Below are 24,432 nucleotides of genomic sequence, written 5' to 3' on the forward strand. Positions count from 1 at the left end.
CAGACGTCAGCCCCTCTCCAGGTTTGGGATCTCCCACACCAGGGTCCAGACAGGGCTTGGTGCATCGCGGGAGGATTGCCGATCCAGGCCCAGATGTCAGCCCCTCTCCAGGTTCGGGGTCTCCCATACCAGGGTCCAGACAGGGCTTGGTGCATCATGGGAGGAAGGAGAGGGGAAGCATCGCGCAGAGGTCCAGACCAGACCAGGGGCGCAACAGAGAGGGAGAGGTCGTCACGCCGGAGCCAGATCCGCCTACGAGGTTGAAAGCCCACCCGGACCCTCCCCTTTCATGTCAGGTTTGTGCGGCCGGAGTCCGCACCTTTGGTGGGGTACTGTCACGCCCTGACCTATAGAACTCTTGTTTGTTGAGTCAGGGTGTGGAATTCTATGTTAGACATTCTATGTTTAAGTTATTTTAAAAAATATATATTTCACCTTTATTTAACCAGGTAAGCCAGTTGAGAACAAGTTCTCATTTACAACTGCGACCTGGCCAAGATAAAGCAAAGCAGCGCGATAAAAACAACAACACAGAGTTACATGGGGTAAAAAAAACATAAAGTCAAAAAATACAACAGAAAATATATATACAGTGTGTGCAAATGTAGCAAGTTATGGAGGTAAGGCAATAAATAGGCTATAGTGCAAAATAATTACAATTAGTATTAACACTGGAATGATAGATGTGCAAGAGATTATGTGCAAATAGAGATACTGGGGTGCAAAAGAGCAAAATAAATAACAATATAGGGATGAGGTAGTTGGGTGGGCTAATTTCAGATGGGCTGTGTACAGGTGCAGTGATCGGTAAGGTGCTCTGACAACTGATGCTTAAAGTTAGTGAGGGAGATAAGAGTCTCCAGCTTCAGAGATTTTTGCAATTCGTTCCAGTCATTGGCAGCAGAGAACTGGAAGGAATGGCGGCCAAAGGAGGTGTTGGCTTTGGGGATGACCAGTGAGATAATAATAATATGCCATTTAGCAGACACTTTTATCCAAAGCAACTTACAGTCATGCGTGCATACATTTTTGTGTATGGGTGGTCCCGGGGATCGAACCCACTACCTTGGCGTTACAAGCGCCGTGCTCTACCAGCTGAGCTACAGAGGACCACCTAGGTATTTGTAGTTGTCCACATACTCTAGGTCAGACCTGTCGAGAGTAGTGATTCTAGTCGGGTGGGCAGGTGCCAGCAGCGTTCGATTGAAGAGCATGCATTTAGTTTTACTAGTGTTTAAGAGCAGTTGGAGGCTACTGAAGGAGTGTTGTATGGCATTGAAGCTCGTTTGGAGGTTTGTTAACACAGTGTCCAATGAAGGGCCAGATGTATACAAAATGGTGTCGTCTGCGTAGAGGTGGATCTGAGAGTCACCAGCAGCAAGAGCGACATCATTGATATACACAGAGAAAAGAGTCGGCCCAAGAATTGAACCCTGTGGCACCCCCATAGAGACTGCCATAGGTCCAGACAACAGGCCCTCCGATTTGACACATTGAACTCTATCTGAGAAGTAGTTGGTGAACCAGGCGAGGCAGTCATTTGAGAAACCAAGGCTATTTAGTCTACCAATAAGAATGCGGTGGTTGACAGAGTCGAAAGCCTTGGCCAGGTCGATGAAGACGGCTGCACAGTACTGTCTATTATCAATCGCGGTTATAATATCGTTTAGGACCTTGAGTGTGGCTGAAGTGCACCCATGACCAGCTGGGAAACCGGATTGCATAGCGGAGAAGGTACGGTGGGATTCGAAATGGTCGGTGATCTGTTTGTTAACTTGGCTTTCAAATACTTTCGAAAGGCAGGGCAGGATGGATATAGGTCTGTGACAGTTTGGATATAGAGTGTCACCCCTTTTGAAGAGGGGGATGACCGCGGCAGCTTTCCAATCTCTGGGGATCTCAGACGTTACGAAAGAGAGGTTGAACAGGCTAGTAATAGGGGTTGCGACAATTTCGGCGGCTAGTTTTAGAAAGAAAGGGTCCAGATTGTCTAGCCCAGCTGATTTGTAGGGGTCCAGATTTTGCAGCTCTTTCAGAACATCAGCTGTCTGAATTTGTGTGAAGGAGAAGCGGGGGGGCATGGGCAAGATGCAGCGGAGGGTGCAGAGCTGGTGGCCGGGGTAGTGGTAGCCAGGTGGAAAGCATGGCCAGCCGTAGCAAAATGATTGTTGAAATTCTCGATTATTGTAGATTTATCGGTGGTGATAGTGTTTCCTAGCCTCAGTGCAGTGGGCAGCTGGGAGGAAGTGCTCTTATTCTCCATGGACTTTACAGTGTCCCAAAACTTTTTGGAGTTAGTGCTACAGGATGCAAATTTCTGTTTGAAAAAGTTAGCCTTTGCTTTCCTGACTGCTTAATGGTTCCTAACTTCCCTGAAAGTTGCATATCGCGGGGGCTATTTGATGCTAATGCAGTACGCCACAGGATGTTTTTGTGCTGGTCAAGGGCAGTCAAGTCTGAGGAGAACCAGGGGCTATATCTGTTCTTAGTTCTGTATTTTTTTAATGGGGCATGTTTATTTAAGATTGAGAGGAAATTACTTTTAAAGAACAACCAGGCATCCTCTATGTCTGGCCGTGTATGATTCCCAATCAGAGGCAGCTGTTGCTCGTTGTCTCTGATTGGGGATCATACTTAGATAGCCTATTGCCTACTGTGTATTGTGGGATCTTGTTAGGCTGGTATGTGTATAGCCCTTTAGACTTCACATTACGTTGTTTCTTGTTTTGTTGAATGTTTATTTAGTTAATAAACATGTACGCTTTTCACGCTGCACCTTGGTCCGACCCGTCTCTCAACGTTCGTGACACAAGCAGCAATTTGCTGATTTCTGCTAGATGTGCTGCATTTTCAAAGAGTCTGTAGTACTCTTTATGGACCTGGGTGTCATGTCCCAATAACTTTGCAACTTGATCCAATTCACTTTCATTCAAGTTCAGTATTTGGCAATGAATAGCAACCTCTTTCCTCACTGTCGCATGGATCAGACTTTCAGGATTCTTTGCATCACACTCATGTGCAAATTTCCTCAAGACAGTCAAACCCTCTGACGTAGCTTGCTGCATCCAGGCTCCGTGCGAAGACATAAGGGTTGTCCTTTGACACACCAACTTTGTCTCTGTTTGCAATAAGGATGTCAAGAGATTAAATCATCCTCTCTGTTAGTAGGACTGGCATTTTCCTACCATTTTTCCTTCTATTTCCACCCTGGTTAATTTGTCGTCACCAAGCTCCTGCTTTAGCCTTGAGAGGCTATTGAAAATGTCTGCACTAGCTGGAGCTTTCTTCCTGTTTGTGTACGTTTCCAACAGCGCTTTCACAACCTCCACTGTCCTTTTTCTGTTGAAGAGAGCTATTTCTGCAAGAAGAGTTTCATTTAGCTTTTTCCAGACAGCGTTGGTTGGGTTCTCCAGCAATTCTTTCTTTGCTGTGTCCCCTGCAACCTTGAGAAACTTCTGAAGTTTGATCAAATCCTCAGTGAAGACACATCAACTTCATCACACTGAGGGACAGTGCTGAGGGATAGACCAGAAAAACTGTTATTCCAATCGTGTTGTGGCTTTGCTGGCATGCATTATTTTTGTAGTTTTCCCCACCAAGATTTACATGCTAAAAGCATCACTGAACATAACCCTTACCATTCAACTTCAATTGGGTAGGGAAGTCCCAAGGATCCCAGATAACACGGACCGTATGAAATGACTTTCCTTCTCCAAACGCAAAATCAGGCAAATGGCGTTTACAAGGTGGAATCCCAAAATAAATGTATAAAGTGATAAAAACCTATTTAGCTAGTTGTGCAAGACATTTTATAGATACTCTTTTTAAAATGTTTTCTCCTTCGAGAAAACAATATCTGATTCAAAGGGTGTGTGGCAGATTTCAAAACTCTTCCGGGAAGGACTCTGGTAGGATACACTTGTGCTTCCGCGCCTACATTGACATATCTTCAGAATAAACTACAGACATTGGTATCCTTTGGTGAATTTCACCATTTTACTTCATTGCCACAGCTTACACAGCAGTTGACAAAAAGGGGGAAATTATTTCAATGATGTGGCTATTAAGGCAGAATAAATCCTCATATCAAATTAGTTCCCAAATCTTATAAAACAAGGATGGCAATTCCTTCATATTACAGTAGATTATCATGGATAAATGTTCATCCCATATCTATCGTATGTCAGCAAGTCATGTCATTGCCAGGATGTACTCTGCATTTTCGTCATTGCAACTACCACCATAACTACAAGCGATCTATTTTGATAAAGTCGTTAAAATCATGCATTTTTGAAAGCTCTCATGTAGTCCTAGACTAGAGTATTCATCTTTAGTGTTTTCCTCCAATCCCAAGAAGCAGGATTCTTCACTCGTAAGAAGTGACACGTTAGCCCTTTAGTAAAATTACATCTGAAGCGTCATGCTATAATTTAACCCACTCCAACAGTGGCAAAAGTGCCTAAATCAACAAACATCCTTCAAACTTGACACTCCACACGTGTATCTACAGACAATAAAATAGACAACTCCAGAAAGGCAAATGCAACAACTCATTTCTAAAATTGTATAATTGGGCAAAGCATTAACTTGGTCTAAAGAATCTGACATTAACTCCTTGCCTGTGATGCCATCAAGAGCACCAACAAAAATACATCAGGCTATTGTCCCCCTACGCATACACAAAAGCAGAACTCAAAGACTTCAGTTAAAGTATTAAATCGTACACACAGAAATATACATGATTGGTCAATGGACAGGGTTGAGATGCTGTTCTTGTCCTTTAATCCTCTGCCAGAGAAACAGTCTCTCAAACTCTGGGTGGATGCTTAATGTCCAACAACTTTATATGAAGGTAGCCTGGTGTGTGGCTCAAACTGTTCTTCATGTGTGATTGCACATGTGTGAATCTTGGTTTGTGTGATCTCCCATGGTGTGCTTGGGATCCAGACAGCTTGCAAACTCTGAACTTGGCAGGTGCTACGCATCACTGTAGCTGAACACGGTATGCACAGATGAGAAGCTTCACCTGGGGAGAAAGAAAGAGTCCATCAATCAAATGTATTGGTCAAATTTAATTTATCAACAACTTGTCAGTCTTTTACAGTAACTTGGCCTAGACCCCCTCTCACCATGGCCATAGGTTACTCTGCTGTGTGTGTGTGTGTGTTTACCTTGGCTGTTGGTGACTCTGCCAGGCGAATGAACAGTTTGTTGATGCCTGGCACTGGGCTGAATGAGTAGATGAAGTGACTATCCTGTGGGGTGTAATTGAAAGAGGAAAAGATCAGTGACACGAATCAATCAACTAACTACGAGGTAAAACAGAAAACCAGCCATTCTCCAGACCTCCAGTACTCCTGATCTAGAGTGAGACTCACCAGGAAGATGGGCAACTGGAACTTGTCATTGAGCACCACGGCATGGACACTGCAGGGCCCACACAGCCTGGCTGTGATCTCACTCAGGAAGTTAGCATGGAAGATGAAGAGCAGGATGCCTGAGCCTGGAAGGAGAGGGAGGAGAGAGGGAGTGAGGAGAGGGAGTGAGGAGAGGGAGGAGAGAGGGAGGAGAGAGGGAGTGAGGAGAGGGAGGAGAGAGGGAGTGAGGAGAGGGAGGAGAGAGGGAGGAGAGAGGGAGTGAGGAGAGGGAGTGAGGAGAGAGGGAGTGAGGAGAGAGGGAGTGAGGAGAGAGGGAGTGAGGAGAGGGAGTGAGGAGAGGGAGTGAGGAGAGGGAGGAGAGAGGGAGTGAGGAGAGGGAGGAGAGAGGGAGTGAGGAGAGGGAGGAGAGAGGGAGGAGAGAGGGAGTGAGGAGAGGGAGTGAGGAGAGGGAGTGAGGAGAGGGAGGAGAGAGGGAGTGAGGAGAGGGAGTGAGGAGAGGGAGGAGAGAGGGAGTGAGGAGAGGGAGGAGAGAGGGAGTGAGGAGAGGGAGGAGAGAGGGAGGGAGAGATTAAATGCTTTCCCTAACCCCCCAATACAGTGTGTGCAAGTGATTAGCACTGTTTGTAGGTGTATCCTACCCTCTCCAGGTGTGTGAGGCGATTGTTTGTAGCCAAACTCCAGAGAGAAGTCTGGTCCCTCACAGAGTCTGTGACAGGCCAGAGGGAACACCGGCTCCAGCAGGGCCAGCCGAGTCTCAAAGAACGCCCGGATAGTGTCCTCTGCCACACTTGACAACCTGTGTATGTGAGGGAGAGAATGTGTGAGAAAGAATAAGGCATCACTGTGCTGCTAACAGTATGTGGGGTTACAGTATACAATCTTAACTCTGTTACATATGTACCTTTATTTATACAGACTGATTCATACGTTTACAGAGCGAGAGTGAGACATGGCAGCAACACTCACATGTTGATGTGGTCCTTGATGAGGTCGTACACAAGCAGGTTGTTGCTGACCTTGGCGAAGTACATGGCCGTATTCTTGTGTTTGGACAGGATGTTGCAGTCGGCCCCGTACTCCAGTAGGAGGCGCACCACGTCAGCATTCCCCCTCTTACACGCCTGAAGAACAGAGGCTACTGGTAAAGAACTATAGCGATAAGTCTGTCCCACAGGACTTTAGCAGAAATGAGGGTATTCACAAATAGGGGTCATTGACGAGCTTAGTCTCTATGCTTCAGGGGTGATATGTTGCTTTCTAATTAAAACACAGCATTTCTCTTCATCACCCCCGTTTTTCCCCCTCCTCCTCCGTACCTTCATCAGGGCCGTCTCTCCTCCCAGTGTCGGAGCGTTGACGTAGGACCCTGCCTCCAGGAGGATAGCAACTGTGGTCAGGAAGTTCTGAAATGAAAAAATGTAAGGAGAGGGTTAAGTAAGTAAGTAAACCTTGCAAACAGACATTTACACACAAACAAGAGTAGCGTATACATGTGTGTAGACTTTACTTGTAATGAGGCGGTTTAAACCAGTCTGTCCTGTGTTACCTTCTCTGCAGCGTGCATAAGGGCAGTGGTTCCGTTCTTCTGCCGTCCGTTCACCTTCACCCCCTTCTTAATCAGCAGCCTCAGGATGTCATCCTGTCCCCCTGCTGCTGCCAACATACTCAGGGACATACCACTGGAGTCCTGCAGGAGGCAACACACACAGACACAAACTCCTTCATTACTGAGGACTAAAGCTTTCCAAAGTCTCTTGTAGCAAACACTATGGGAAGCGGGGCAGCAATCCAAATGTATCTGTACAGCTAATTGTTTAAAAATAACAAAAAAAGGGCAAGTTCACTTTTTTGAAAGTTAAACTTATCGACTTACCTAGGGTGTTCTCTTTTCATCCAAAAGGTTAAGTTCGTAAAAGCACAAAGCACTGAGCAATGGTGATGATACACTATATTTATAAAGTATGTGGACACCCCTTCAAATTAGTGGATTCGCCATTTCAGCCATATCCGTTGCTGACAGGTGTATAAAATCGAGCACACAGCCATGCAATCTCCATAGACAAATATTGGCAGTAGAATGGCCTTACTGAAGAGCTCAGTGACTTTCAACATCGTACCGTCATAGGATGCCACCTTTCCAACAAGTCAGTTCGTCATATTTCTGCCCTACTAGAGCTGCCCCGGTCAACTGTAAGTGCTTTTATTGTGAAGTGGAAACGTCTAGGAGCAACAACAGCTCAGCCGCGAAGTGGTAGGCCACATAAGCTCACAGAACGGGACCGCCGAGTGCGTAGAGCGTAAAAATTCTGTCCTCGGTTGCAACACTCACTACAGAGTCCCAAACTACCTCTGGAAGCAACGGCAGCACAATAACTGTTTATCGGGAGCTTCATGAAATGGGTTTCCATGGCGTCGGCTGGGGTGGTGTAAAGCACGCCGCCATCGGACTCTGGAGCAGTGGAAACGCGTTCTCTGGAGTGATGAATCACGCTTCACCATCTGGCAGTCCGACGGACGATTCTGGGTTTGGCGGATGCCAGGAGAACGCTACCTGCCCGAATGCATAGTGCCAATTGTAAAGTTTGGTGGAGGAGGAATAATGGTCTGGGGCTATTTTTCATGGTTCGGGCTACGCCCCTTAGTTCCAGGGAAGGGAAATCCTAACGCTACAGTATACAATTACAATCTAGACGATTCTGTGCTTCCAACTTTGTGGCAACAGTTTGGGGAAGGCCCTTTCCTGTTTCAGCATGACAATGCCCCTGTGCACAAAGCGAGGTCCATACAGAAATGATTTGTCGAGATCGGTGTGGAAGAACTTGACTGGCCTGCACAGAGCCCTGACCTCAACCCCATCAAACACCTTTGGGATGAATTGGAACGCTGACTGCGAGCCAGGCCTAATCGCCCAACATCAGTGCCCGACCTCACTAATGCTCGTGGCTGAATGGAAGCAAGCTGTTTTCCATTACTGTTATTGGTACGATTCTAAATCCCTGTTGGAACACTAATGATGGACATCAAGTAGGCTGTATGAATATTCTCAGAACTGAAAGAGCATATCTTGCAGCTTAGAAAGTTTACGTCAAGTAACAATTTATTAACGGCGCAAATATAGTATCTTACAGTACACACAATGAGCACCAGGTGGTAACAAAAGGCAGCTTGATAACAAATACATGTTGGTGAAAAAAACACAATTTAAGCAATGATGTCCATGTCTTTAGACAGTAAATAGTGGGGTGTGGTTGAAACCCCTGATTTTTTCTCAGTTAACACCTAACACTGTGGCAGACCTTATGCAGTTATAACATGAACTGATAACTATGAACTAATTTATTTACATTATTCCTCCTTGAACCTTGATCCAATTAGAAGCAACAGAAAGGTTTACTTGCAATAGTAACATTATCTAGTAGGCAAGTGGATCAAATAATACAGAGAAGCAACAGCCATCAAACCCTATACAAGTTAGTCAGCCTAAATTAGTGTTGAGGAACTTAAACGGCTGCTGTGAATCAATATGGTTAAGACCGTAGTGAATAATAGCAACATTAATATAAAAAGTTTAAATGTTTATCATTTGACAAGAAGCAATTAAACAAGTACATGGACAGTTAATGCCTAATCATCCACATCATATTTAGTAGGAAAGACAGGTACAAGAGGAATAGCCTAGGTTGTGTGCGAATCTCTGAAACCAATTCCACACTCAGAACAAAGGAACTGTTTCCAGTTGGCAAAGCAGATTTCAGTTACTTATCAATAGTAACTTTTGGGTCAAAGGAGTGGATCGGAGAACCAAAAACTGCCTCAAATTGGATTGGAAGTCATCAAATTTTAGTGAACATTACAGTAAAGTTACTAGTGACAATAAACAAGGCTTCGGTTTAGGAATCATGTTAGAGCCTCCACACATATAAACTTTCGATGTAAAGGGATGGCCAATAAAAGTCCACCAGTCCTTGCCAAACCCATCAGCCATCACTCATGCTGCTTACAGATTCTCCACACTTCTTTCAAAGAGTTTACTTGCACACTCCCAGTCACTTTGGGAGAAGGGTGGAAAATCGGGATGTAGCCATTAATGGGCCCTTTGATAGGATCTGAAAAGTTCACTGACCTTGCCCTTTCAATGGTCCTAAAGCACAAACTCTGACCACCTGGCAAGCCTAATCAACAGCTCCTTTTGAATAAAGCAACTCGCCAGGACTGAGATGGCTCACTGGGTCATGCAGCTGGGGGAATCTGGCTTAGTAATGAAAATGAATTACATCTAGAAGCAAATATCCACAAAAACGAGCGAGATTGAAATGAACGATAAAATCTAAATTGTTTATAAATATATATATATATTTAAAAACGAATATAAAAAACAACTACTGATACATACCGGTAGCTAGGAATACTAGCTAGCTAGCTCGCTAACGTTAATAACATAAGTACAATATCCATGATAATAAACTCAACCATGCTTCAAAAGCAATTGAATGTGGATAGTGTATGTATGCCTTGTATTTATAATAAGTAACCATTTTCAAATGGAGCCGTCTCTTCATCTAAAGATTATAGTTCTAGAACAGCCAAATAAACATTATTCTTGACATGATTGGTTTTCAAGCGCCTCAAACATCAAACCATACTCCCTTAGCTGGGAACACACTTCGTATGTAAACCCATGGCTCCAGACCAGCATTTTCCCCTGGTGGCACCTGGGCCACTAAGCCCTTGTTCAAACACAGCACCGAACAAAAAATATGTCACTTTCTCTTTGGAAGCAGGGATAGAGTGCCGTCTGAAACCACGCAGTGCGCCTCGTCTGACTTTTGATGATAGTTCAGCAGCCTCTGCCGCTCTTTCCGCGCGGGTGAAGCACGCCTGTTTCATGCAGCGCGCAAGAGCAGTTCTTCCACAATCAGTCAAATTGTAATGTATATTAATATATGTTAATTGCATGCAAATAAAGGTTGCTTCGCTACAACACCCACAGCAGAAGTATGCCCTCGGATTCACAGGTGGACGCGTTGACTGGGTTAGTGTAGTTTTTGGTGCTCTTTGAAACCAGCAACTGACGGTAAAAACAACATCAACACACAGGTTGTAATAGTCATAACTGATGGGCACCACAAACATAAAAATCATTTTGCAATCTCGGGAGAAACTAAAACGTCTACGTTGCACAGTAATATCGCATGGTTTATTTTAGGGATGAGGGGACGTTTCGTGATTCCTTAGCAAACGTGAGTTATGAAATCTTTAGATACATTATGGCCTACGTTAACCGAGACACATTAAACCGATCATATTCAGTTTCAGACATTAACTTCCGCACTGCACAGATGTGAATCGTCTTTGCCTTTTTAGTGCAATAAACCGTGTGGTTTCTTTAACACAGAAGAGAACGCGGTTATGCCTGAATTCGACTCAAACCCAACAAGAAAGTCTGCAGTGTTGAGACCGGTTGTATGACACCAAATTGGTAAATCAATAAAAGCTCTCAACCGTGCCAGCCTGCTTTTAATTTCTATTCAGTTCGACTCACCATACGTTTTTTGCGTTTGAACTGTGCGTAACTTTTTCAGTTGATGGCACCAGCCCATGATTTGGTCTCAACCCCCCAAAAAAGCAGCGTCATGCAATATAAAATGTTTGTAATCATCTTATAAAGTCAGTCATTCTTTATTAAGAAATGTAATAGACTACCTCGAGATGCTATTCAATAAATAAGTTGTTTCATCTAACATGTCCAATCAGGAATGAATGATTCAAGATATACAACCTAACCCCGTGACTGGCATTAATTTTGGGTTAACAATATGGATATTGTTATATTTTAATGTTTTTATATTTTCAATAAAGATTAATTTGCCTTAATCTACAACATAAAGTTGGGGCTAATTCAACACCCGTGGAAGTGGAAACTCAAAACACATTAGATTGCCAACTCTAAATATGCAGAAAGCAGAGACCTCCTTATTGTTATACAATCAGAACAAATGTTATTCTCCCGGAGAGGAGAGTGGCTCACTCATCACATCAGCAGGCCCCAGCGAAACAGGGGCAGGAGTGTAGACTCTAATATTACAGGAATGAGGATAATGAACTTTACTGTTTGACCATATCATGATTTTAGCCACACCAAAAATGTTAAGGTTTTGAGTGATGTGACTATGTAGAATGTGAAGCTCATACCGATGGAGCCCTGAAAACCATTCACACCGCACTTCTACCAGGAATAACCTGCTAAATTCCCAGGTTTGCTGGTCAGTTGTTTTTACTCAAAACCTAACCTACAGGTATACATTAGCTACATATACAATGGTACAGGCAAGAATACACAAAACATTTTGTACATCTGGATCCAGATCCATTTGGTGAAAGTAAAGTATACTAGTAATGTGATCAAAAAGCTAAAGTCATCAGTTTAACTGTATAGGTTTGCACAACAATCAACGAAGTTGTTAAAAAATTAAAATAAATTATGCCTGTACATGTTATCTATCCATGTGGAGCATATACTGTATTTCAGTCAGTTATCTTGGGCATTTTTATGCAACATGGTTCAATCGAAACATGTGGTGCGTTTGGATTCCGAATGTGCGTCCATGAGGCCTTGTTGCCGTTGCTGACCCAGAAGATTCAGTTTGACAGCATTTATAAAGGGCCATTGGATTTTTTAAATAAACAAAACGGTATGAGTCCATCCTTCCTTGCCTCCTTTCTCCAAGGTTGCAAATGTGTAGCCTATGCCAAAAGGCTTTGAGTTTTGCCGCCACATAATGCATTATGACAATGGAATTTTGTAGTTGAGAATTTCAACATCTGCGAAACAAGTTTTCATGCATAATATATCACTATGTAGTTGCTACGGATACATTTGCAGAATAAAGTAGGTACTGATATTATATCCTTAAAATGCTACTTCATTCTTGCTTTCCGTCACAAAGTGAGATCAAAGTGAGCAAGGATTGTCAGATTAAATCAAAAGCTATCCTCTTCTCCTTTAGCTTACCTTGAACCATGGGAGGTTTTCAAACTAGTTCAAGGTAATCATAAGGACAGATAAACAGGAGGATCTTCTGGATGTCCCAACAGCGCCCCTTGTTTCTGATGCACCCCTGGACTCTGTTGCAACCCTGGTTTCTGTGTCACTGGACTTGGTTTTTCACGATCCATGTTTTGTTTGCCTGAAATATGCCTCCTGCACATCGTCATTAATGTGTTATGCACATAGTTTTTTACATCTTTCCATGTCCTGCCTTGTAGAGCTGGTTCAGCTGCAATACATGCATCACATTCCTTTTTACCTGGAATCTTCATCAGTTTAGTGAAGTCTCCTAGCTGCCGCCTCACCGCAGCCTGAGCCTCATCACCCCATATTTTCTGTTTCCTTGGTGTTGCCACAGCAACAGGACCTGCCTCTAGTCTCTCCTGTGAAGGTACTGTCATTGTTCCACCAACTCCTTCCTTAGCACTCTTTGCCTCCGTTTCTTTTTCTTTCTTTGCCGGTCCTTTCTTTGTCTGTTGGGTGGGGTCCACTCTTGTAAGGCCCTTCTTCCTTTTAATAGATTTTACTGTGTTGTGCACATAGTTTTTGATGTCTCTCCATGTCCTGTCTTGTAGAGCTGGTTCATTGTGGAGGCATACTTCACAGTCCCGTTTACCTGGAACCTCCATCATTGAGATAAAGTGTCCCAACTGACGCTTCACCGCAGCCTTAGCAGCATCACTCCACGGCCTCCGTTTCCACACTGTGCCCACCTTACCCGTCCCCACAGAACCTGTCCCTGCAGGAACTGCCCCGACAGGAAGCGTCTGTGTTGGAGCTGTCTGGGCAGGAAGTGTCTGGGCATGAAGTGTTGGCGTAATAACTGTATGCGCTGGGAGTGTTTGCGCAGGAAGTGTCTGTGCAGGATATGTTCCGGCAGGATATGACCTCGCAAGTTGTGTCCCCGCAAAATGTGTCCCCGCAGGATATGTCCCTTCAGGATATGACCTGACAGGATTCGTCCCCGAAGCATATGATCTTGCAGGAGATGAGAGGTCATAAGCACTTGCAGGATATGATCTTGCATCATGTGTCTCTGCAGTATATGTCCCTGCAACATATGAACTTGCTGGATAGGTCCCTGCAGGATGTGTCACACTAGGATATGCCCTCGCAGAATCTGTCCCCTCAGAATATGACATTGCAGAATGTAATTCTGAAGGATATGACTTCTCAGGATATGTCCCAGCATGATATGACCTTGAAGGCTGTGCCCCCACAGTATATGACTTTGCTGAATATGTCTCTGTCGGATATGCTGACCCAGTAGGATGTGTCCCGGTAGGATATGTCCTCGCAGAATCTGTCCCCGCAGAATATGTCCCTATGAAATGAAAACATACAGAAGAAAAGGATTCATGAACATGTGTCATTATCATATATTGTGAAGAGGAACAGAGCAAACACTATAGAGCAATAAGTTGCAAGCTTCTCAAAAATGTCTAGTTAACATGTAAATGGCACAAAAACAGGGATTTTTCCACTCAACATTTATCATTTAACTCCTAAAACACAATGGAAATGTTAGTCCAAATATCCTGTAAAGCAACTGATACTCACCATATGTAGGAGAAACAACCCTTTCCTCAGACGGCCCTGGAATTACAACTGGAACCTGATCCATTGCAAGCAGCAATTTGCTGATTTCTGCTAGATGTGCTGCATTTTCAGAGAGTCTGTAGTACTCTTTATGGACCTGGGTGTCATGTCCCAATAACTTTGCAACTTGATCCAATTCACTTTCATTCAAGTTCAGTATTTGGCAATGAATAGCAACCTCTTTCCTCACTGTCGCATGGATCAGACTTTCAGGATTCTTTGCATCACACTCATGTGCAAATTTCCTCAGACAGTCAAACCCTCTGACGTAGCTTGCTGCATCCAGGCTCCGTGCGAAGACATAAGGGTTGTCCTTTGACACACCAACTTTGTCTCTGTTTGCAATAAGGATGTCAAGAGATGAAATCATCCTCTCCGTTAGTAGGACTGGCATTTTCCTACCATTTTTTCCTTCTATTTCCACCCTGGTTAATTTGTCGTCACCAAGCTCCTGCTCCAGCCTTGAGAGGCTATTGAAAATGTCTGCACTAGCTGGAGCTTTCTTCCTGTTTGTGTACGTTTCCAACAGCATTTTCGCAACCTCTCCTGTCCTTTTTCTGTTGAAGAGAGCTATTTCTGCAAGAAGAGTTTCATTGAGCTTTTTCCAGACAGCATTGGTAGGGCTCTCCAGCAATTCTTTCCTCGCTGTGTCCTCTGTAACCTTGAGAAACTTCTGAAGTTTGATCAAATCCTCAGTTAGTGAAGACACATCAACTTCATCACACTGAGGGACAGTGCTGAGGGATAGACCAGAAAAACTGTTATTCCAATCGTTTTCAAGAAGTTCAATGAACCTTTTGGCTTGTTCCTCTGCCTCGCGGTCCTCTGTCATACGACTCTCCCCAAAAGCTATTTCGGTCGCTCTTTTCAAGGAATAGCCAATCTTTAAAGCAAGAGATGGGGTCTTGTATCTGTCAGAGGCAGGGTCATGACCACTCATTTTCCTGGCAGCATGAACGGCCAATTTGAATTTGGATGGTACACATACTTCATGCAAGTATTGGACACCACAGTCCATCTCATTTACTGTAAGTACAAATCTAGCCAATTCCCTCATTTTTGAACCAATGTAAGTAAACTGTGACTTGGCATGGCCATGCTTTGCGGATAGTGCATTGCCATATTTACATATCAGGGGATCATTTTTGATGTGGCATGAGATGTCATCTTGATTCATATTGTGTATTATTTCTTCACATCCTCCAGTAGAGTAGACAGGCAATGGAACAAGTTGAGAGGACGCAGCATGGATCCGCACTCTTTTTCCTCCCCTCGTTTCATCTTGTCCTTTTCTGGTATTACATGAGCCCTCATGCTTCCATAAATCTATTTTGTTGAAAAAAGCTAAGCAGTGTTGGCAGGGCAGGTAGTCACGCACAGAAGCACCATCGTAAGAGGGTATTTTCTTTGTCACAACTTTTCCATCTCCACTTTGAAGAACTTCAAAGTTGTGTTGATAGTTGCCTTTGTTACGGAGTTGGTCAAGCAAGAGAGCCCTGATTTTGGAGAGTTTTGGAAAGCTGATCGCATGAGCAACAGCTGCTTCTTCTGCATGCATCCTTTCTAAATGTCTTGCAATTTTGTGGTGTGGTTGATTGCAATACAGGCAAAAGTGCTTTTTGTCCAATTTTCTTTTATCATCATCATCCTCATCCTCATCTTCTATCGTACTACATGCGCTGACTGTCATTTTTGTGCTGGAACGTAAGCTTGACCGTGTACCTTTCCGTGGTGCAAATTTCTTGCGGCAAGGTTTTTTAGCTTGTGCTGTTTTTGGAGGATACTGCTCATATTCATTATTGTCGCAGGAGCTTTCTGCATTAGATGGAAGAGGATCGGACCCACTTGGAACGTTTGAATCCAGTCTTTGTCCTTCTACCTCATCACCTGAACTGTTTTTGTGAATCTCGTCATCACTTGAACTGAATTCTTCAGCACTTGCACCCTTTATGTCACATAAAGCTCTCTCCATGTCACATAAAGTCTTCTCCACATCACATGAAGTATTCTCTTCGCCACATGAAGTATTCTCTTCATTGTGTAGAGAATTTTTCTCATGTGAAGGATTCTCTTCCTTGTGTAAATGATTCTCTTTACATAGAGGATTCCTTTCGCGGTGAGGATTCCCCTCGCGGTGAGGATTCCCCTCGCGGTGAGGATTCCCCTCGCGGTGAGGATTCCCTGCTGCACATAAAGGCTTCTCTTCATTACTTAATCTATTCTCTTCATCACGTAAAGTCTTCTTTTCCTCATTTAAAATATCCTCTTGCTCATTTAAACTCTTCTCTTTGCCACTTAAACTCTTCTGTTCAACAGTGCATGCCTGTAAAAGAACAAGTAAACGTAAGATTCATAACACCTTATGAAAGGTTAATCTAATGATGCTTTTGGTTTAACATTTATGAAAAGTGGGACGTACAACGTGGAAAACAAGCAGCTTCATAGCTGTTGGGAGTTAGCGTTGAACTTTTGTGGCAAAGAGAAATTAGGTTAACTATACCATCATACTAGACAAAACTGGCGTCCCCTGCCCTGTTTCATATGCAGAGAACTCTAAATAGTGAAAACCTCAGTACTGCTCATTGAAAACCTGTACGGTACACATTGTGAGTCATTCAAATGATCGCATAAGAGCACCTCAACAATGCTCTCAAACTTCAATCACAGTCAAGCGAGAATCAATGCAATGGTTACACAGCACCAAACTACGTGTAGACGGAATTCTTCAATAATAAAAAAAACCACGTGACCCATTCAAGGAATAGTTTATGGCTTTATTGTATTAAATCAACGAACTACAACGTTTTGACATTGTAAATATGTCTGATGAGGATTTAATAATGTGATGTTGGATGAGATGCTGCATGGAGACGAGGACGGTACAGAAAATAAAACTCCATGCAACTAGGCCTCTAACCTCATTTTGCCAGTGACTGTTTTGAATCCTCAATATATTCAGTATTTTGTGACGTGCGTGCAATAATGGTTTGGTGGTCGATTTAAAAGTGATTTCACATATAGACCTGAATAAGATCCTGGAGCGTTTGGATGCCTATGAAGATGCAAAACAAACCCTGGTCCAAATTAATTCTGGTACTTGCCCAACAGTTACAGCAGAACGTTTGAGAAATATATTTCTTTCCATTCTCTTAAAAGCAGCACGGTACTAAATTAATATGAAAGCGCCCTTAAAAACACTGATTGGCCCACACTAATACTATTGAGACCTTATAAATTGTAATAATAAACAGGATATATTGGACAACCCAAACAAAATAACAATGTAACTGGACAAGTAATATTAGCCTATGTAAATACATATTTTGTTAAGCAATGGAATACAGGCTTACGGCAGTAGTTTGTTAAACTGTGAAGGCTTTGTTCGATTAATATTTATGAAAGCTGAAATGTGTTACTGGTATTGTAATGAGTGACTCAAAGGAAGGTTTTATATTTTAGTTTTTCGGCTTTTTGTTGTCGATAATGTAAAATGTCAGTACTGCTATGACCAAAAATCTGCAGCAGTTTTACATGCTCTGCGGTGGTGCAAGAATACTTTTCCGAAGGCATTACTGTACCTGAGGTAAATGTTGTATCTTATAGCTTCTTGTGAACTTTGACCTCTTGCTCACCATGTTCTTTGTCTGTAAATGAGAAGATAATACTTGTCTGAGATCACTCTAGCTGTCTCCATAGTAACGTATGAAAATTATCTGCCAACTGTGCACAACAACAACAAACATTCAATGCAATGTAAGCTTGGATTTATTCATTGCCAGCCATCAAGTTGGCACAACAGCTTATTAGGTATGATGATAGCCAAAACGTTTTTTTTAAAGCAATGCAGTAAACATTAATTTTACAAACTGCATTTTCCTATTCAAGTTTAACACATTACAAAACAATCTGTAGCTCCATTAGGCTAAATTAAATAACAGTAGTTGAAGGGCATAATCTGCTTACCTTTGATTGCTTACTGGTCCTCAATGGATACAGTCAGCAGGTACTGTAGTCGGATTCTCTCCTTCGATGTCCTGGTATTCAACCTCTGCAAGCCATTACTGGCTCTCACGTTATATCCAATATTTAAACTGTATTATAACTCGATCAGAGTGGCTAAGTTGATCCAGTTGTATATGCTTGACCAGACTGGCTAAATGGAACATCTTTCTACACAACACATTTCATTAAAGCAGTAATCTGGAACTTTAATTTCCAGTCATTCGCGCTAATGAAAGTTACATATTGTGGCTTTAATTAAGTAATTAATTATGGCACTTGGCGCTGACGTATATGCAATAGCTAAACATATGTATCAAAAGCGAATCTGTTGTCGCACAAGTTGGTTAACGTATGTTTTTTGTTGGAAAACCCGAGAACAAGGCTAAAGCTTGTGAGAAGAGAACTGTGATGTTGGTCCCAAAATGGTCCTCATTTGAATGAACTCACAAGTATAACCACACACATAGGCTACTCTAACAAAGGTAAAAACATATTTAATTGACTAGTTGTGACTAGTTCGTGCTTGTACTGGGACTGAATAAATATGTGAAACAGCTGGGGCTCCCCAAAGACAGGAGGAAAGCAGGGAGGAGAATGCAGGTGAGAGGTACTCTTTGGAACACAGAACGTACCTCCTGGTCCAGATTGTAGTCCTCTTTGGAATTGAGTGCAAGTTTCACAGACATGTAATCCCCGCTTTTCACTGCATCCCGCAGCTCACCTGAGGGGGACACATATTTCCCATCAGTAGTTGTCAACATCTATGTACATAGTGTGTGGAAGAGAGAAGTCCATGTACAGCCGATGTTAAGAGACTGCTGGGAAACATGAGAGAGAAAGAGGGTATACACTTACTGGGAGATAGAGGTGGAGCAGAGAGAATCTCATCCTCTCCGTTCAAATGTTTCTGAAAGTCCTCCAGTGTCATCCAGTCCAAGTTGAGGTCCATTCCAAGGTTAAGAGAGGCTTGCCCTTTGTCTGTCAGTCACAAACCACATCCAATAGTACATTAGTATTATTTCACATGGCCATTATGAGGGACTCTGTCCAGAAACAACCCCTAACCCCTAGACACTTGTGTAGATCTGAAAGGATTGGATAGGTGTAAGCAATACGGTAGGTTTTGTAACAGATGCGTGTGTGTGTTTGTGTTGACTTTTCTGTGTTTGTGTGTGTGTTTGTTGGTTCTGTGGTGTACCAGACTGCGTACCAGACTTGTCGGCGCTCTCCAGGGGGTCTTGATTGTCGTCACAGACGATGAAGAGGCGTGGCTCGCTGTCCTCCCTCCTCCTCCTCCTCCTCCTGTCATCCTCTTGGGTCCTCCTCTCCCAACGTTGAGCCTCCTCCCTCCGGTCCTCTCCGCCGAACTTTGACTTCTGGGCAGGTTCCTCCTCTGCCTCCGCCCTGTCACCAGTCTCCATAGCAGCGGGGCTCTGACTGGGCCTAAATGCTATTAGAGAGGAATAAACAAATAATATGTTAGATAAGGGAAAATAAACAAATAAAAGGGGGACCTGTGTGGCTCAGTTGGTAGCTTGCAACGCCAGGGTTGTGGGTTCGATTCCTACGGGGGACCAGTACGAAAAAGTATGAAAATGTATGCACTCACTACTGTAAGTTGCTCTGGATAAGAGTGTCCGCTAAATGACTAAAATGTCAGTTAAATTTTTGTTTGTCTTGATTGAGTCACTATGTAGTGGCTGCGTCCACTACATTCATACGCAATTTAAAAAAATAAAAGCTTAACAATGGACCCTTGTAATTCTTCTCACCGTCTGTATGTTTGGTCTTGTCTGGCTCTGGCTTCCGAGCAGGTGACTCCTTTGTCAGCTTGGTCCTTTTCTCAATTTTCCCTATGAGCTGAAATTTGAACAGAAATATATTTAAGATTTTACTTGAGGCAGCTTAAGATAGACTTTCAGCACAACAGCGAGGGCCCTGCTGCTGGCTATGTCACCAGCATTGATTTACTAACCCCGCTACATTTAGTGCAGAGCAGCTTGGCGTACCTTTGGTGGTTTAGTGTTCTCTGTGGGGGTGGGCTGGTGTACCATCTGTTTGCGGGGAACGCGGTCCTTGGCCTCGCAGTTCAGCAGGAACTTCTCAAACAGGTTAGTGGAGGCGGCCTGCTCCTTATCACCGCCCACTACAACTTTAGACTCCTCCACAGTCTTGCTGGTGCTGGCCCCTGCACCAGAGGAGGAAGAGGAAGACGAGGATGAGGAAGAGGGGATTTTAGGCGGTGCAGGGGTGGCCTCGTGGCTCTTGCCCTTGGCCTTCTTGTGGACGTGGGCCGGGGCAGGGGTGTCGCTGGAGTCAGAGGTTTGTGTGGGCTCATCCCGGCCCTGGCTCTTGGAGGAAGTGAGGCTCTTTAGTTTTGCGAGGCCGCTTGCGGAGAGCATTGGCGATGAAGTTTCCGGCTTCTTGCCTTTCTTATCCTGAAGGAAGTCCTTGATGCCCTGCAGCTTCAGTTCTGACTTACCCTTCTTATTCTTGGGCTTGTCGTCAGCGCGAGACTTTTCTGTTGCGGTGGTATCATCTGTCTGGGACTCAGATGGCCCCTCGCTAAGCTCCTCTTCCAGTGGGGCAGTGGCCTCATCTTCAGTGGACTCCAGATCACCCCTTCTATCCTTCTTTTTCTTCTTTTTCTTCTTCCCTTCCTCCACATTCTCTTTTTTCCCGTGCTTCCCTCCATCCTTAGCCTTGTCCTTCCTGTGCTTCTTGGAGGGCACGGGGGCTTCTTCCTCTTCATCGGAGTCAACAAATCTCTTCTTGGAGTCGGACATCTTGGTTCCACGGCCCGGGGTTGGGGGAGGGGAAAGCTCCTCTTCATCAGACTCTGGTGCTGGACGAGGCCTGAAGTCCTCTTTGCGCTTGTCTTTCTTCTTTTTCCTCTTCTCCTTCAGGGGATGTGCCTCCTCATCCTCTTCTTGGGGCTTCTTCTTTTTCTTCTTCTTGACATAAAGGTCTGTGGGCTTGTCTTTATCACTGTCGCTGTCAGAGTCAGCATCGAACACATCACTCTTCATGGGCAGCTTCTACAGAGGAGAGGGGACATTCACATCAGCCATTGAAAGTGATAATATCGGTTACTCAAAAGGTAGTTAAGTAACAGTCAGTCCTACAAAGCACTTTTCATTCCAGCAATTAGACTCGCATTTCTTATGATGGCTATGATCCTTCTGGATAGGACTTACCATGCCTTTCTTAGCATCTTGGTCTTTTGTGACCTTAGCCTCTGCCAGAGCCCTCTTGTAGCCCAGCAGCACCTCCCTACAATCCTCCAGGTGGGCCTCAGGCTCCCAGGTGTCATCATCAGATGAGTAGTTCTTCCAGCGAACGCGGTACAGGACCTCCCCCTAAAGACAAGGGCAAATACAAGTGGGTGAGAGCAATACTGAGAATGCTTTTATTTTTTTGTCAGTCCAGTTCTTTCACATCATTGCAGAAGATGAAGACTGACTGAGTGACTGTATTAGGCCTACACCTACTCATAGACCTGTGTATATAAAAAAGCCTGACAGAGACTTTGTATTAGGTCTGACCCATACCTACTCATAGACCTCTCCATCTGAGACAAACACACATTCCGTTGAGCGGCTGTGTCTGGCAATGTGACACACAGTCAGTACTCCCAGTCCCCTCCTTCCCATCCAGGGTACTGGGACAACAGAGACCCAGTCACAGGTGATAGGAGTTCTGACACTAGCTAGGTTTCCATCCAATTGGTGACAGATTTTCATGAGAATATTCTAAAATCAATATACGCATTTTCCCGCCTGAGATGTGGCTCCGTCAAATGTACTTGTTGCAGATAAAAGGATGCGCGTGATAACGTATTGCACATAAAGATAAATTTTTGAGGTTAAATTCCCAAGTTAAATGGGTTTACATCGCATTTAACTCTACTGATTGTTTTGTCACAAAAAATGTTGTGTTATATAGCAAAGGTGTCCACTCTTATCTTGGCATGTGCGCTCTAGCCAATACAGTGCGCGTAGGCTACCTACATGAGATTATTTTGGACAAAAGAGCGAGATAATTTATATTTGTCAAATGACAGCCAAACATGATCATCATGTCACCAGAATAGGACCCTAGATATTTATTGGAAAGGAGAATCAAGCTCATCATCGTGCACTTTCACCACCCTGTGAAGTTTATCATAACTTATTTCATCTGTAGCCTAATAAACTGCATGCTTTCCCGAGTCGCAGTGGGAGGACCACAACATATCATCACGTGACTCCCAAGTTTACTTTGATATGATGGTTATTATATCAATATTTGCGTATAAAGGCGTTTCCACGTCCATTTCTCACATAATTAATTTTACAGACACAAAAAGATCCCACCTTGTCTAGCGTATTTTGTTTTGTCAACATTTGGAAAGTTTACATACAAATTTGCTATTTCCATCAGGCCTGTCATTAAATGTTTTATCCAACATGTACTTTACTCACATAAAACGGTTGGCTGAAAACCTGGTTACTTTGACAGTTGATTTTGCTTGTTTGTATCATGTGACTAATGTGTTCTGGTTCAAATGGGGTACAAGTGTGACTGTAGCACAGTGCATGGCTGGTCGTGATTGTAAACAAAGCACAACAAGATAGTCAGGTTTCTCTCCACCTGCCTCCATCTTCCTCAGAGGCTTTGTTTTCCTTTCTCCCTCCTTCATACTCTCAGCTCAAAAGCAGTTTAGATAAGAGGAACTGGCTGTGCATGTGACTTCTCCATACACACACACAGACCCCTCATCCAATATTGCCCTCCCCTCTTTCTCTGGAACTCTGAATCGCTGTTGAGCCACAATCACAAGCCTCAGACAATCCTCTCTTTCTCCCATTCAGCTTACACTCTCTCCATTTCACACACACACAGATCAGACCTACACAAACACATTCTCTCCCTTTACTTACACACATATTCTTGCTTGCACTTTAATAGAGGAGCCTACTGCTTAATCACTCAGTGACACATGGCCCCTCTATAGTGTAGTACAGTGATGTCACCAGACTGAAATGTGGTAGCCATCTGTCTGATTGTCAGCGACCTTTGCCAAACTCTGGTTCTCCCCCCCTTCTCGCCGAAATGTGCATTTACCCTCATACATATAAAAGCATTAGATTGGTGTAAGAAATATGGTTGACTGTCTACACCAATTAGCATACAAGGTAAGTCAGCTGTTCAATGTCAACAAACTAATGTGTACACTGCCATCTTGTCTATTTCAAATCTTCTCTCCATCAATGAGTTAAGATTTGAAATAGACAAGATGGCGGTATACACATTGTTGGATTACTTCATGGTGCAAAAAAATGATTTAATTTAATAATGGCGCATTTTCTAAATTCCAACATTCCACCTGCAAGGAGCCATGGAAGTTTAGAAGACAGCGGTGGTTTCCAAGTCGGGAATTGATTAAGTATTGCCAATTAGAGATTGATCGTAAATGTCCTGCTTGCCCTTAACACTAACTGTTACCTAAGAAGTATCAACGGCTATCCGCCAAACTGCAACAATTAGTGATATCTAAATAGTTCTGGTCTGACTGTACCATCTTTTTAGGTACCGTGGAAAATGTGCTTAATCGCTAAAACATTTAGCTATTTAGCTAACTAGCTACCTACCTAGAACATGTCTAGACTGTTAGCTAGTCTGCTAACGTTAGCACTTTCCTAACCAACTAGCATATCAAACTAACTAGCAAATGTAGCTAGTTAGCTAGATTATGAAAGACAATTACGAGTTGGTTGTGCACGGTTAGCACAGAGGGTTTGTTGTATTTTGCAAGTCTGTGCAAGTGGGGCTGGCTGAAGTCCAGAAAGGCGAAAGAGTAACATCAGTCTGCCCGACCTTGGCCTAGTGTTAGGAGGGGGCGTCGTATGGGCAAAGTTGTGCAGCCATTTCAATTTCCTTGCGGTTGGCTAACTAACTGTGCGTGGACATTTTAGCATTTCTAGCTAGCTATGTTGTCTATTTACAGTTTAAACCGTCTCATTGTGTAGCTAGATTAAGCTAACGTTCAGTTAGCTGGCTAACAACCAAAACTGCCTAGCAGTAGTAGCTAGCTCGTTTCGTTACCTCCTCCGTTCGCATGTCAATAATCCTCTCCACTTCGTACACATCTTCAACCTCGTCTTCGCTGTCTCCAGCCTCTGGCTTTTCCGCCATTTTATCGTTACAGGAAAAAAACAATATTCGTTACTTTTCTTATTATGCGTTAGCCGGTATTACAGCCAAGGCCTGAGCTAGCTAACTAGCTACAGTACACGAGAGCTTTTTTTCATTTACTTCGCTAGCCACAGCGACTGTAGCTAGCTGTTTAACATTAGAAAGCGGGGAGCTGATAGACTAGGCGAGCTGTAATAGTGCATTTTCACCAGACGTGGCGTCAGCAGG

The 24,432-nt window shown here is 43.6% G+C and overlaps 1 protein-coding gene across 3 annotated transcripts; it reads right to left on the reverse strand.

Annotated features, from left to right (window-relative positions):
- Window positions 1-4,550: 4,550 nt before the first annotated feature.
- On the reverse strand, window positions 4,551-24,432 carry LOC121536899 (M-phase phosphoprotein 8). 3 transcript variants are annotated; one of them, XM_041844535.2, is made up of 14 exons: window positions 24,115-24,422; window positions 21,225-21,386; window positions 20,037-21,065; window positions 19,800-19,887; window positions 19,238-19,477; window positions 18,883-19,005; window positions 18,660-18,748; window positions 6,925-7,065; window positions 6,695-6,781; window positions 6,345-6,499; window positions 6,017-6,174; window positions 5,379-5,503; window positions 5,172-5,255; window positions 4,551-5,026 (listed from the first exon to the last, which is right to left on the reverse strand). In XM_041844535.2, the coding sequence occupies exons 1-14, from the start codon at window positions 24,202-24,204 to the stop codon at window positions 4,985-4,987; spliced, it is 2,613 nt and encodes an 870-aa protein (XP_041700469.1). In that variant the 5' UTR covers window positions 24,205-24,422; the 3' UTR covers window positions 4,551-4,984. The 3 variants fall into 3 exon arrangements, with proteins under 3 accessions (XP_041700469.1, XP_041700467.1, XP_041700468.1); XM_041844533.2 differs by lacking the exons at window positions 4,551-5,026; window positions 5,172-5,255; window positions 5,379-5,503; ... (2 more) ...; window positions 6,695-6,781; window positions 6,925-7,065 and adding exons at window positions 8,458-13,750; window positions 13,987-16,348 and having other exon boundaries at window positions 24,115-24,432; XM_041844534.2 differs by lacking the exons at window positions 4,551-5,026; window positions 5,172-5,255; window positions 5,379-5,503; ... (9 more) ...; window positions 21,225-21,386; window positions 24,115-24,422 and adding exons at window positions 8,458-13,750; window positions 13,987-16,348; window positions 17,604-17,669; window positions 17,989-18,652.

Source organism: Coregonus clupeaformis, chromosome 23 (assembly GCF_020615455.1).
Source record: "Coregonus clupeaformis isolate EN_2021a chromosome 23, ASM2061545v1, whole genome shotgun sequence".
Classification (NCBI taxonomy): Eukaryota; Metazoa; Chordata; class Actinopteri; order Salmoniformes; family Salmonidae; genus Coregonus; species Coregonus clupeaformis.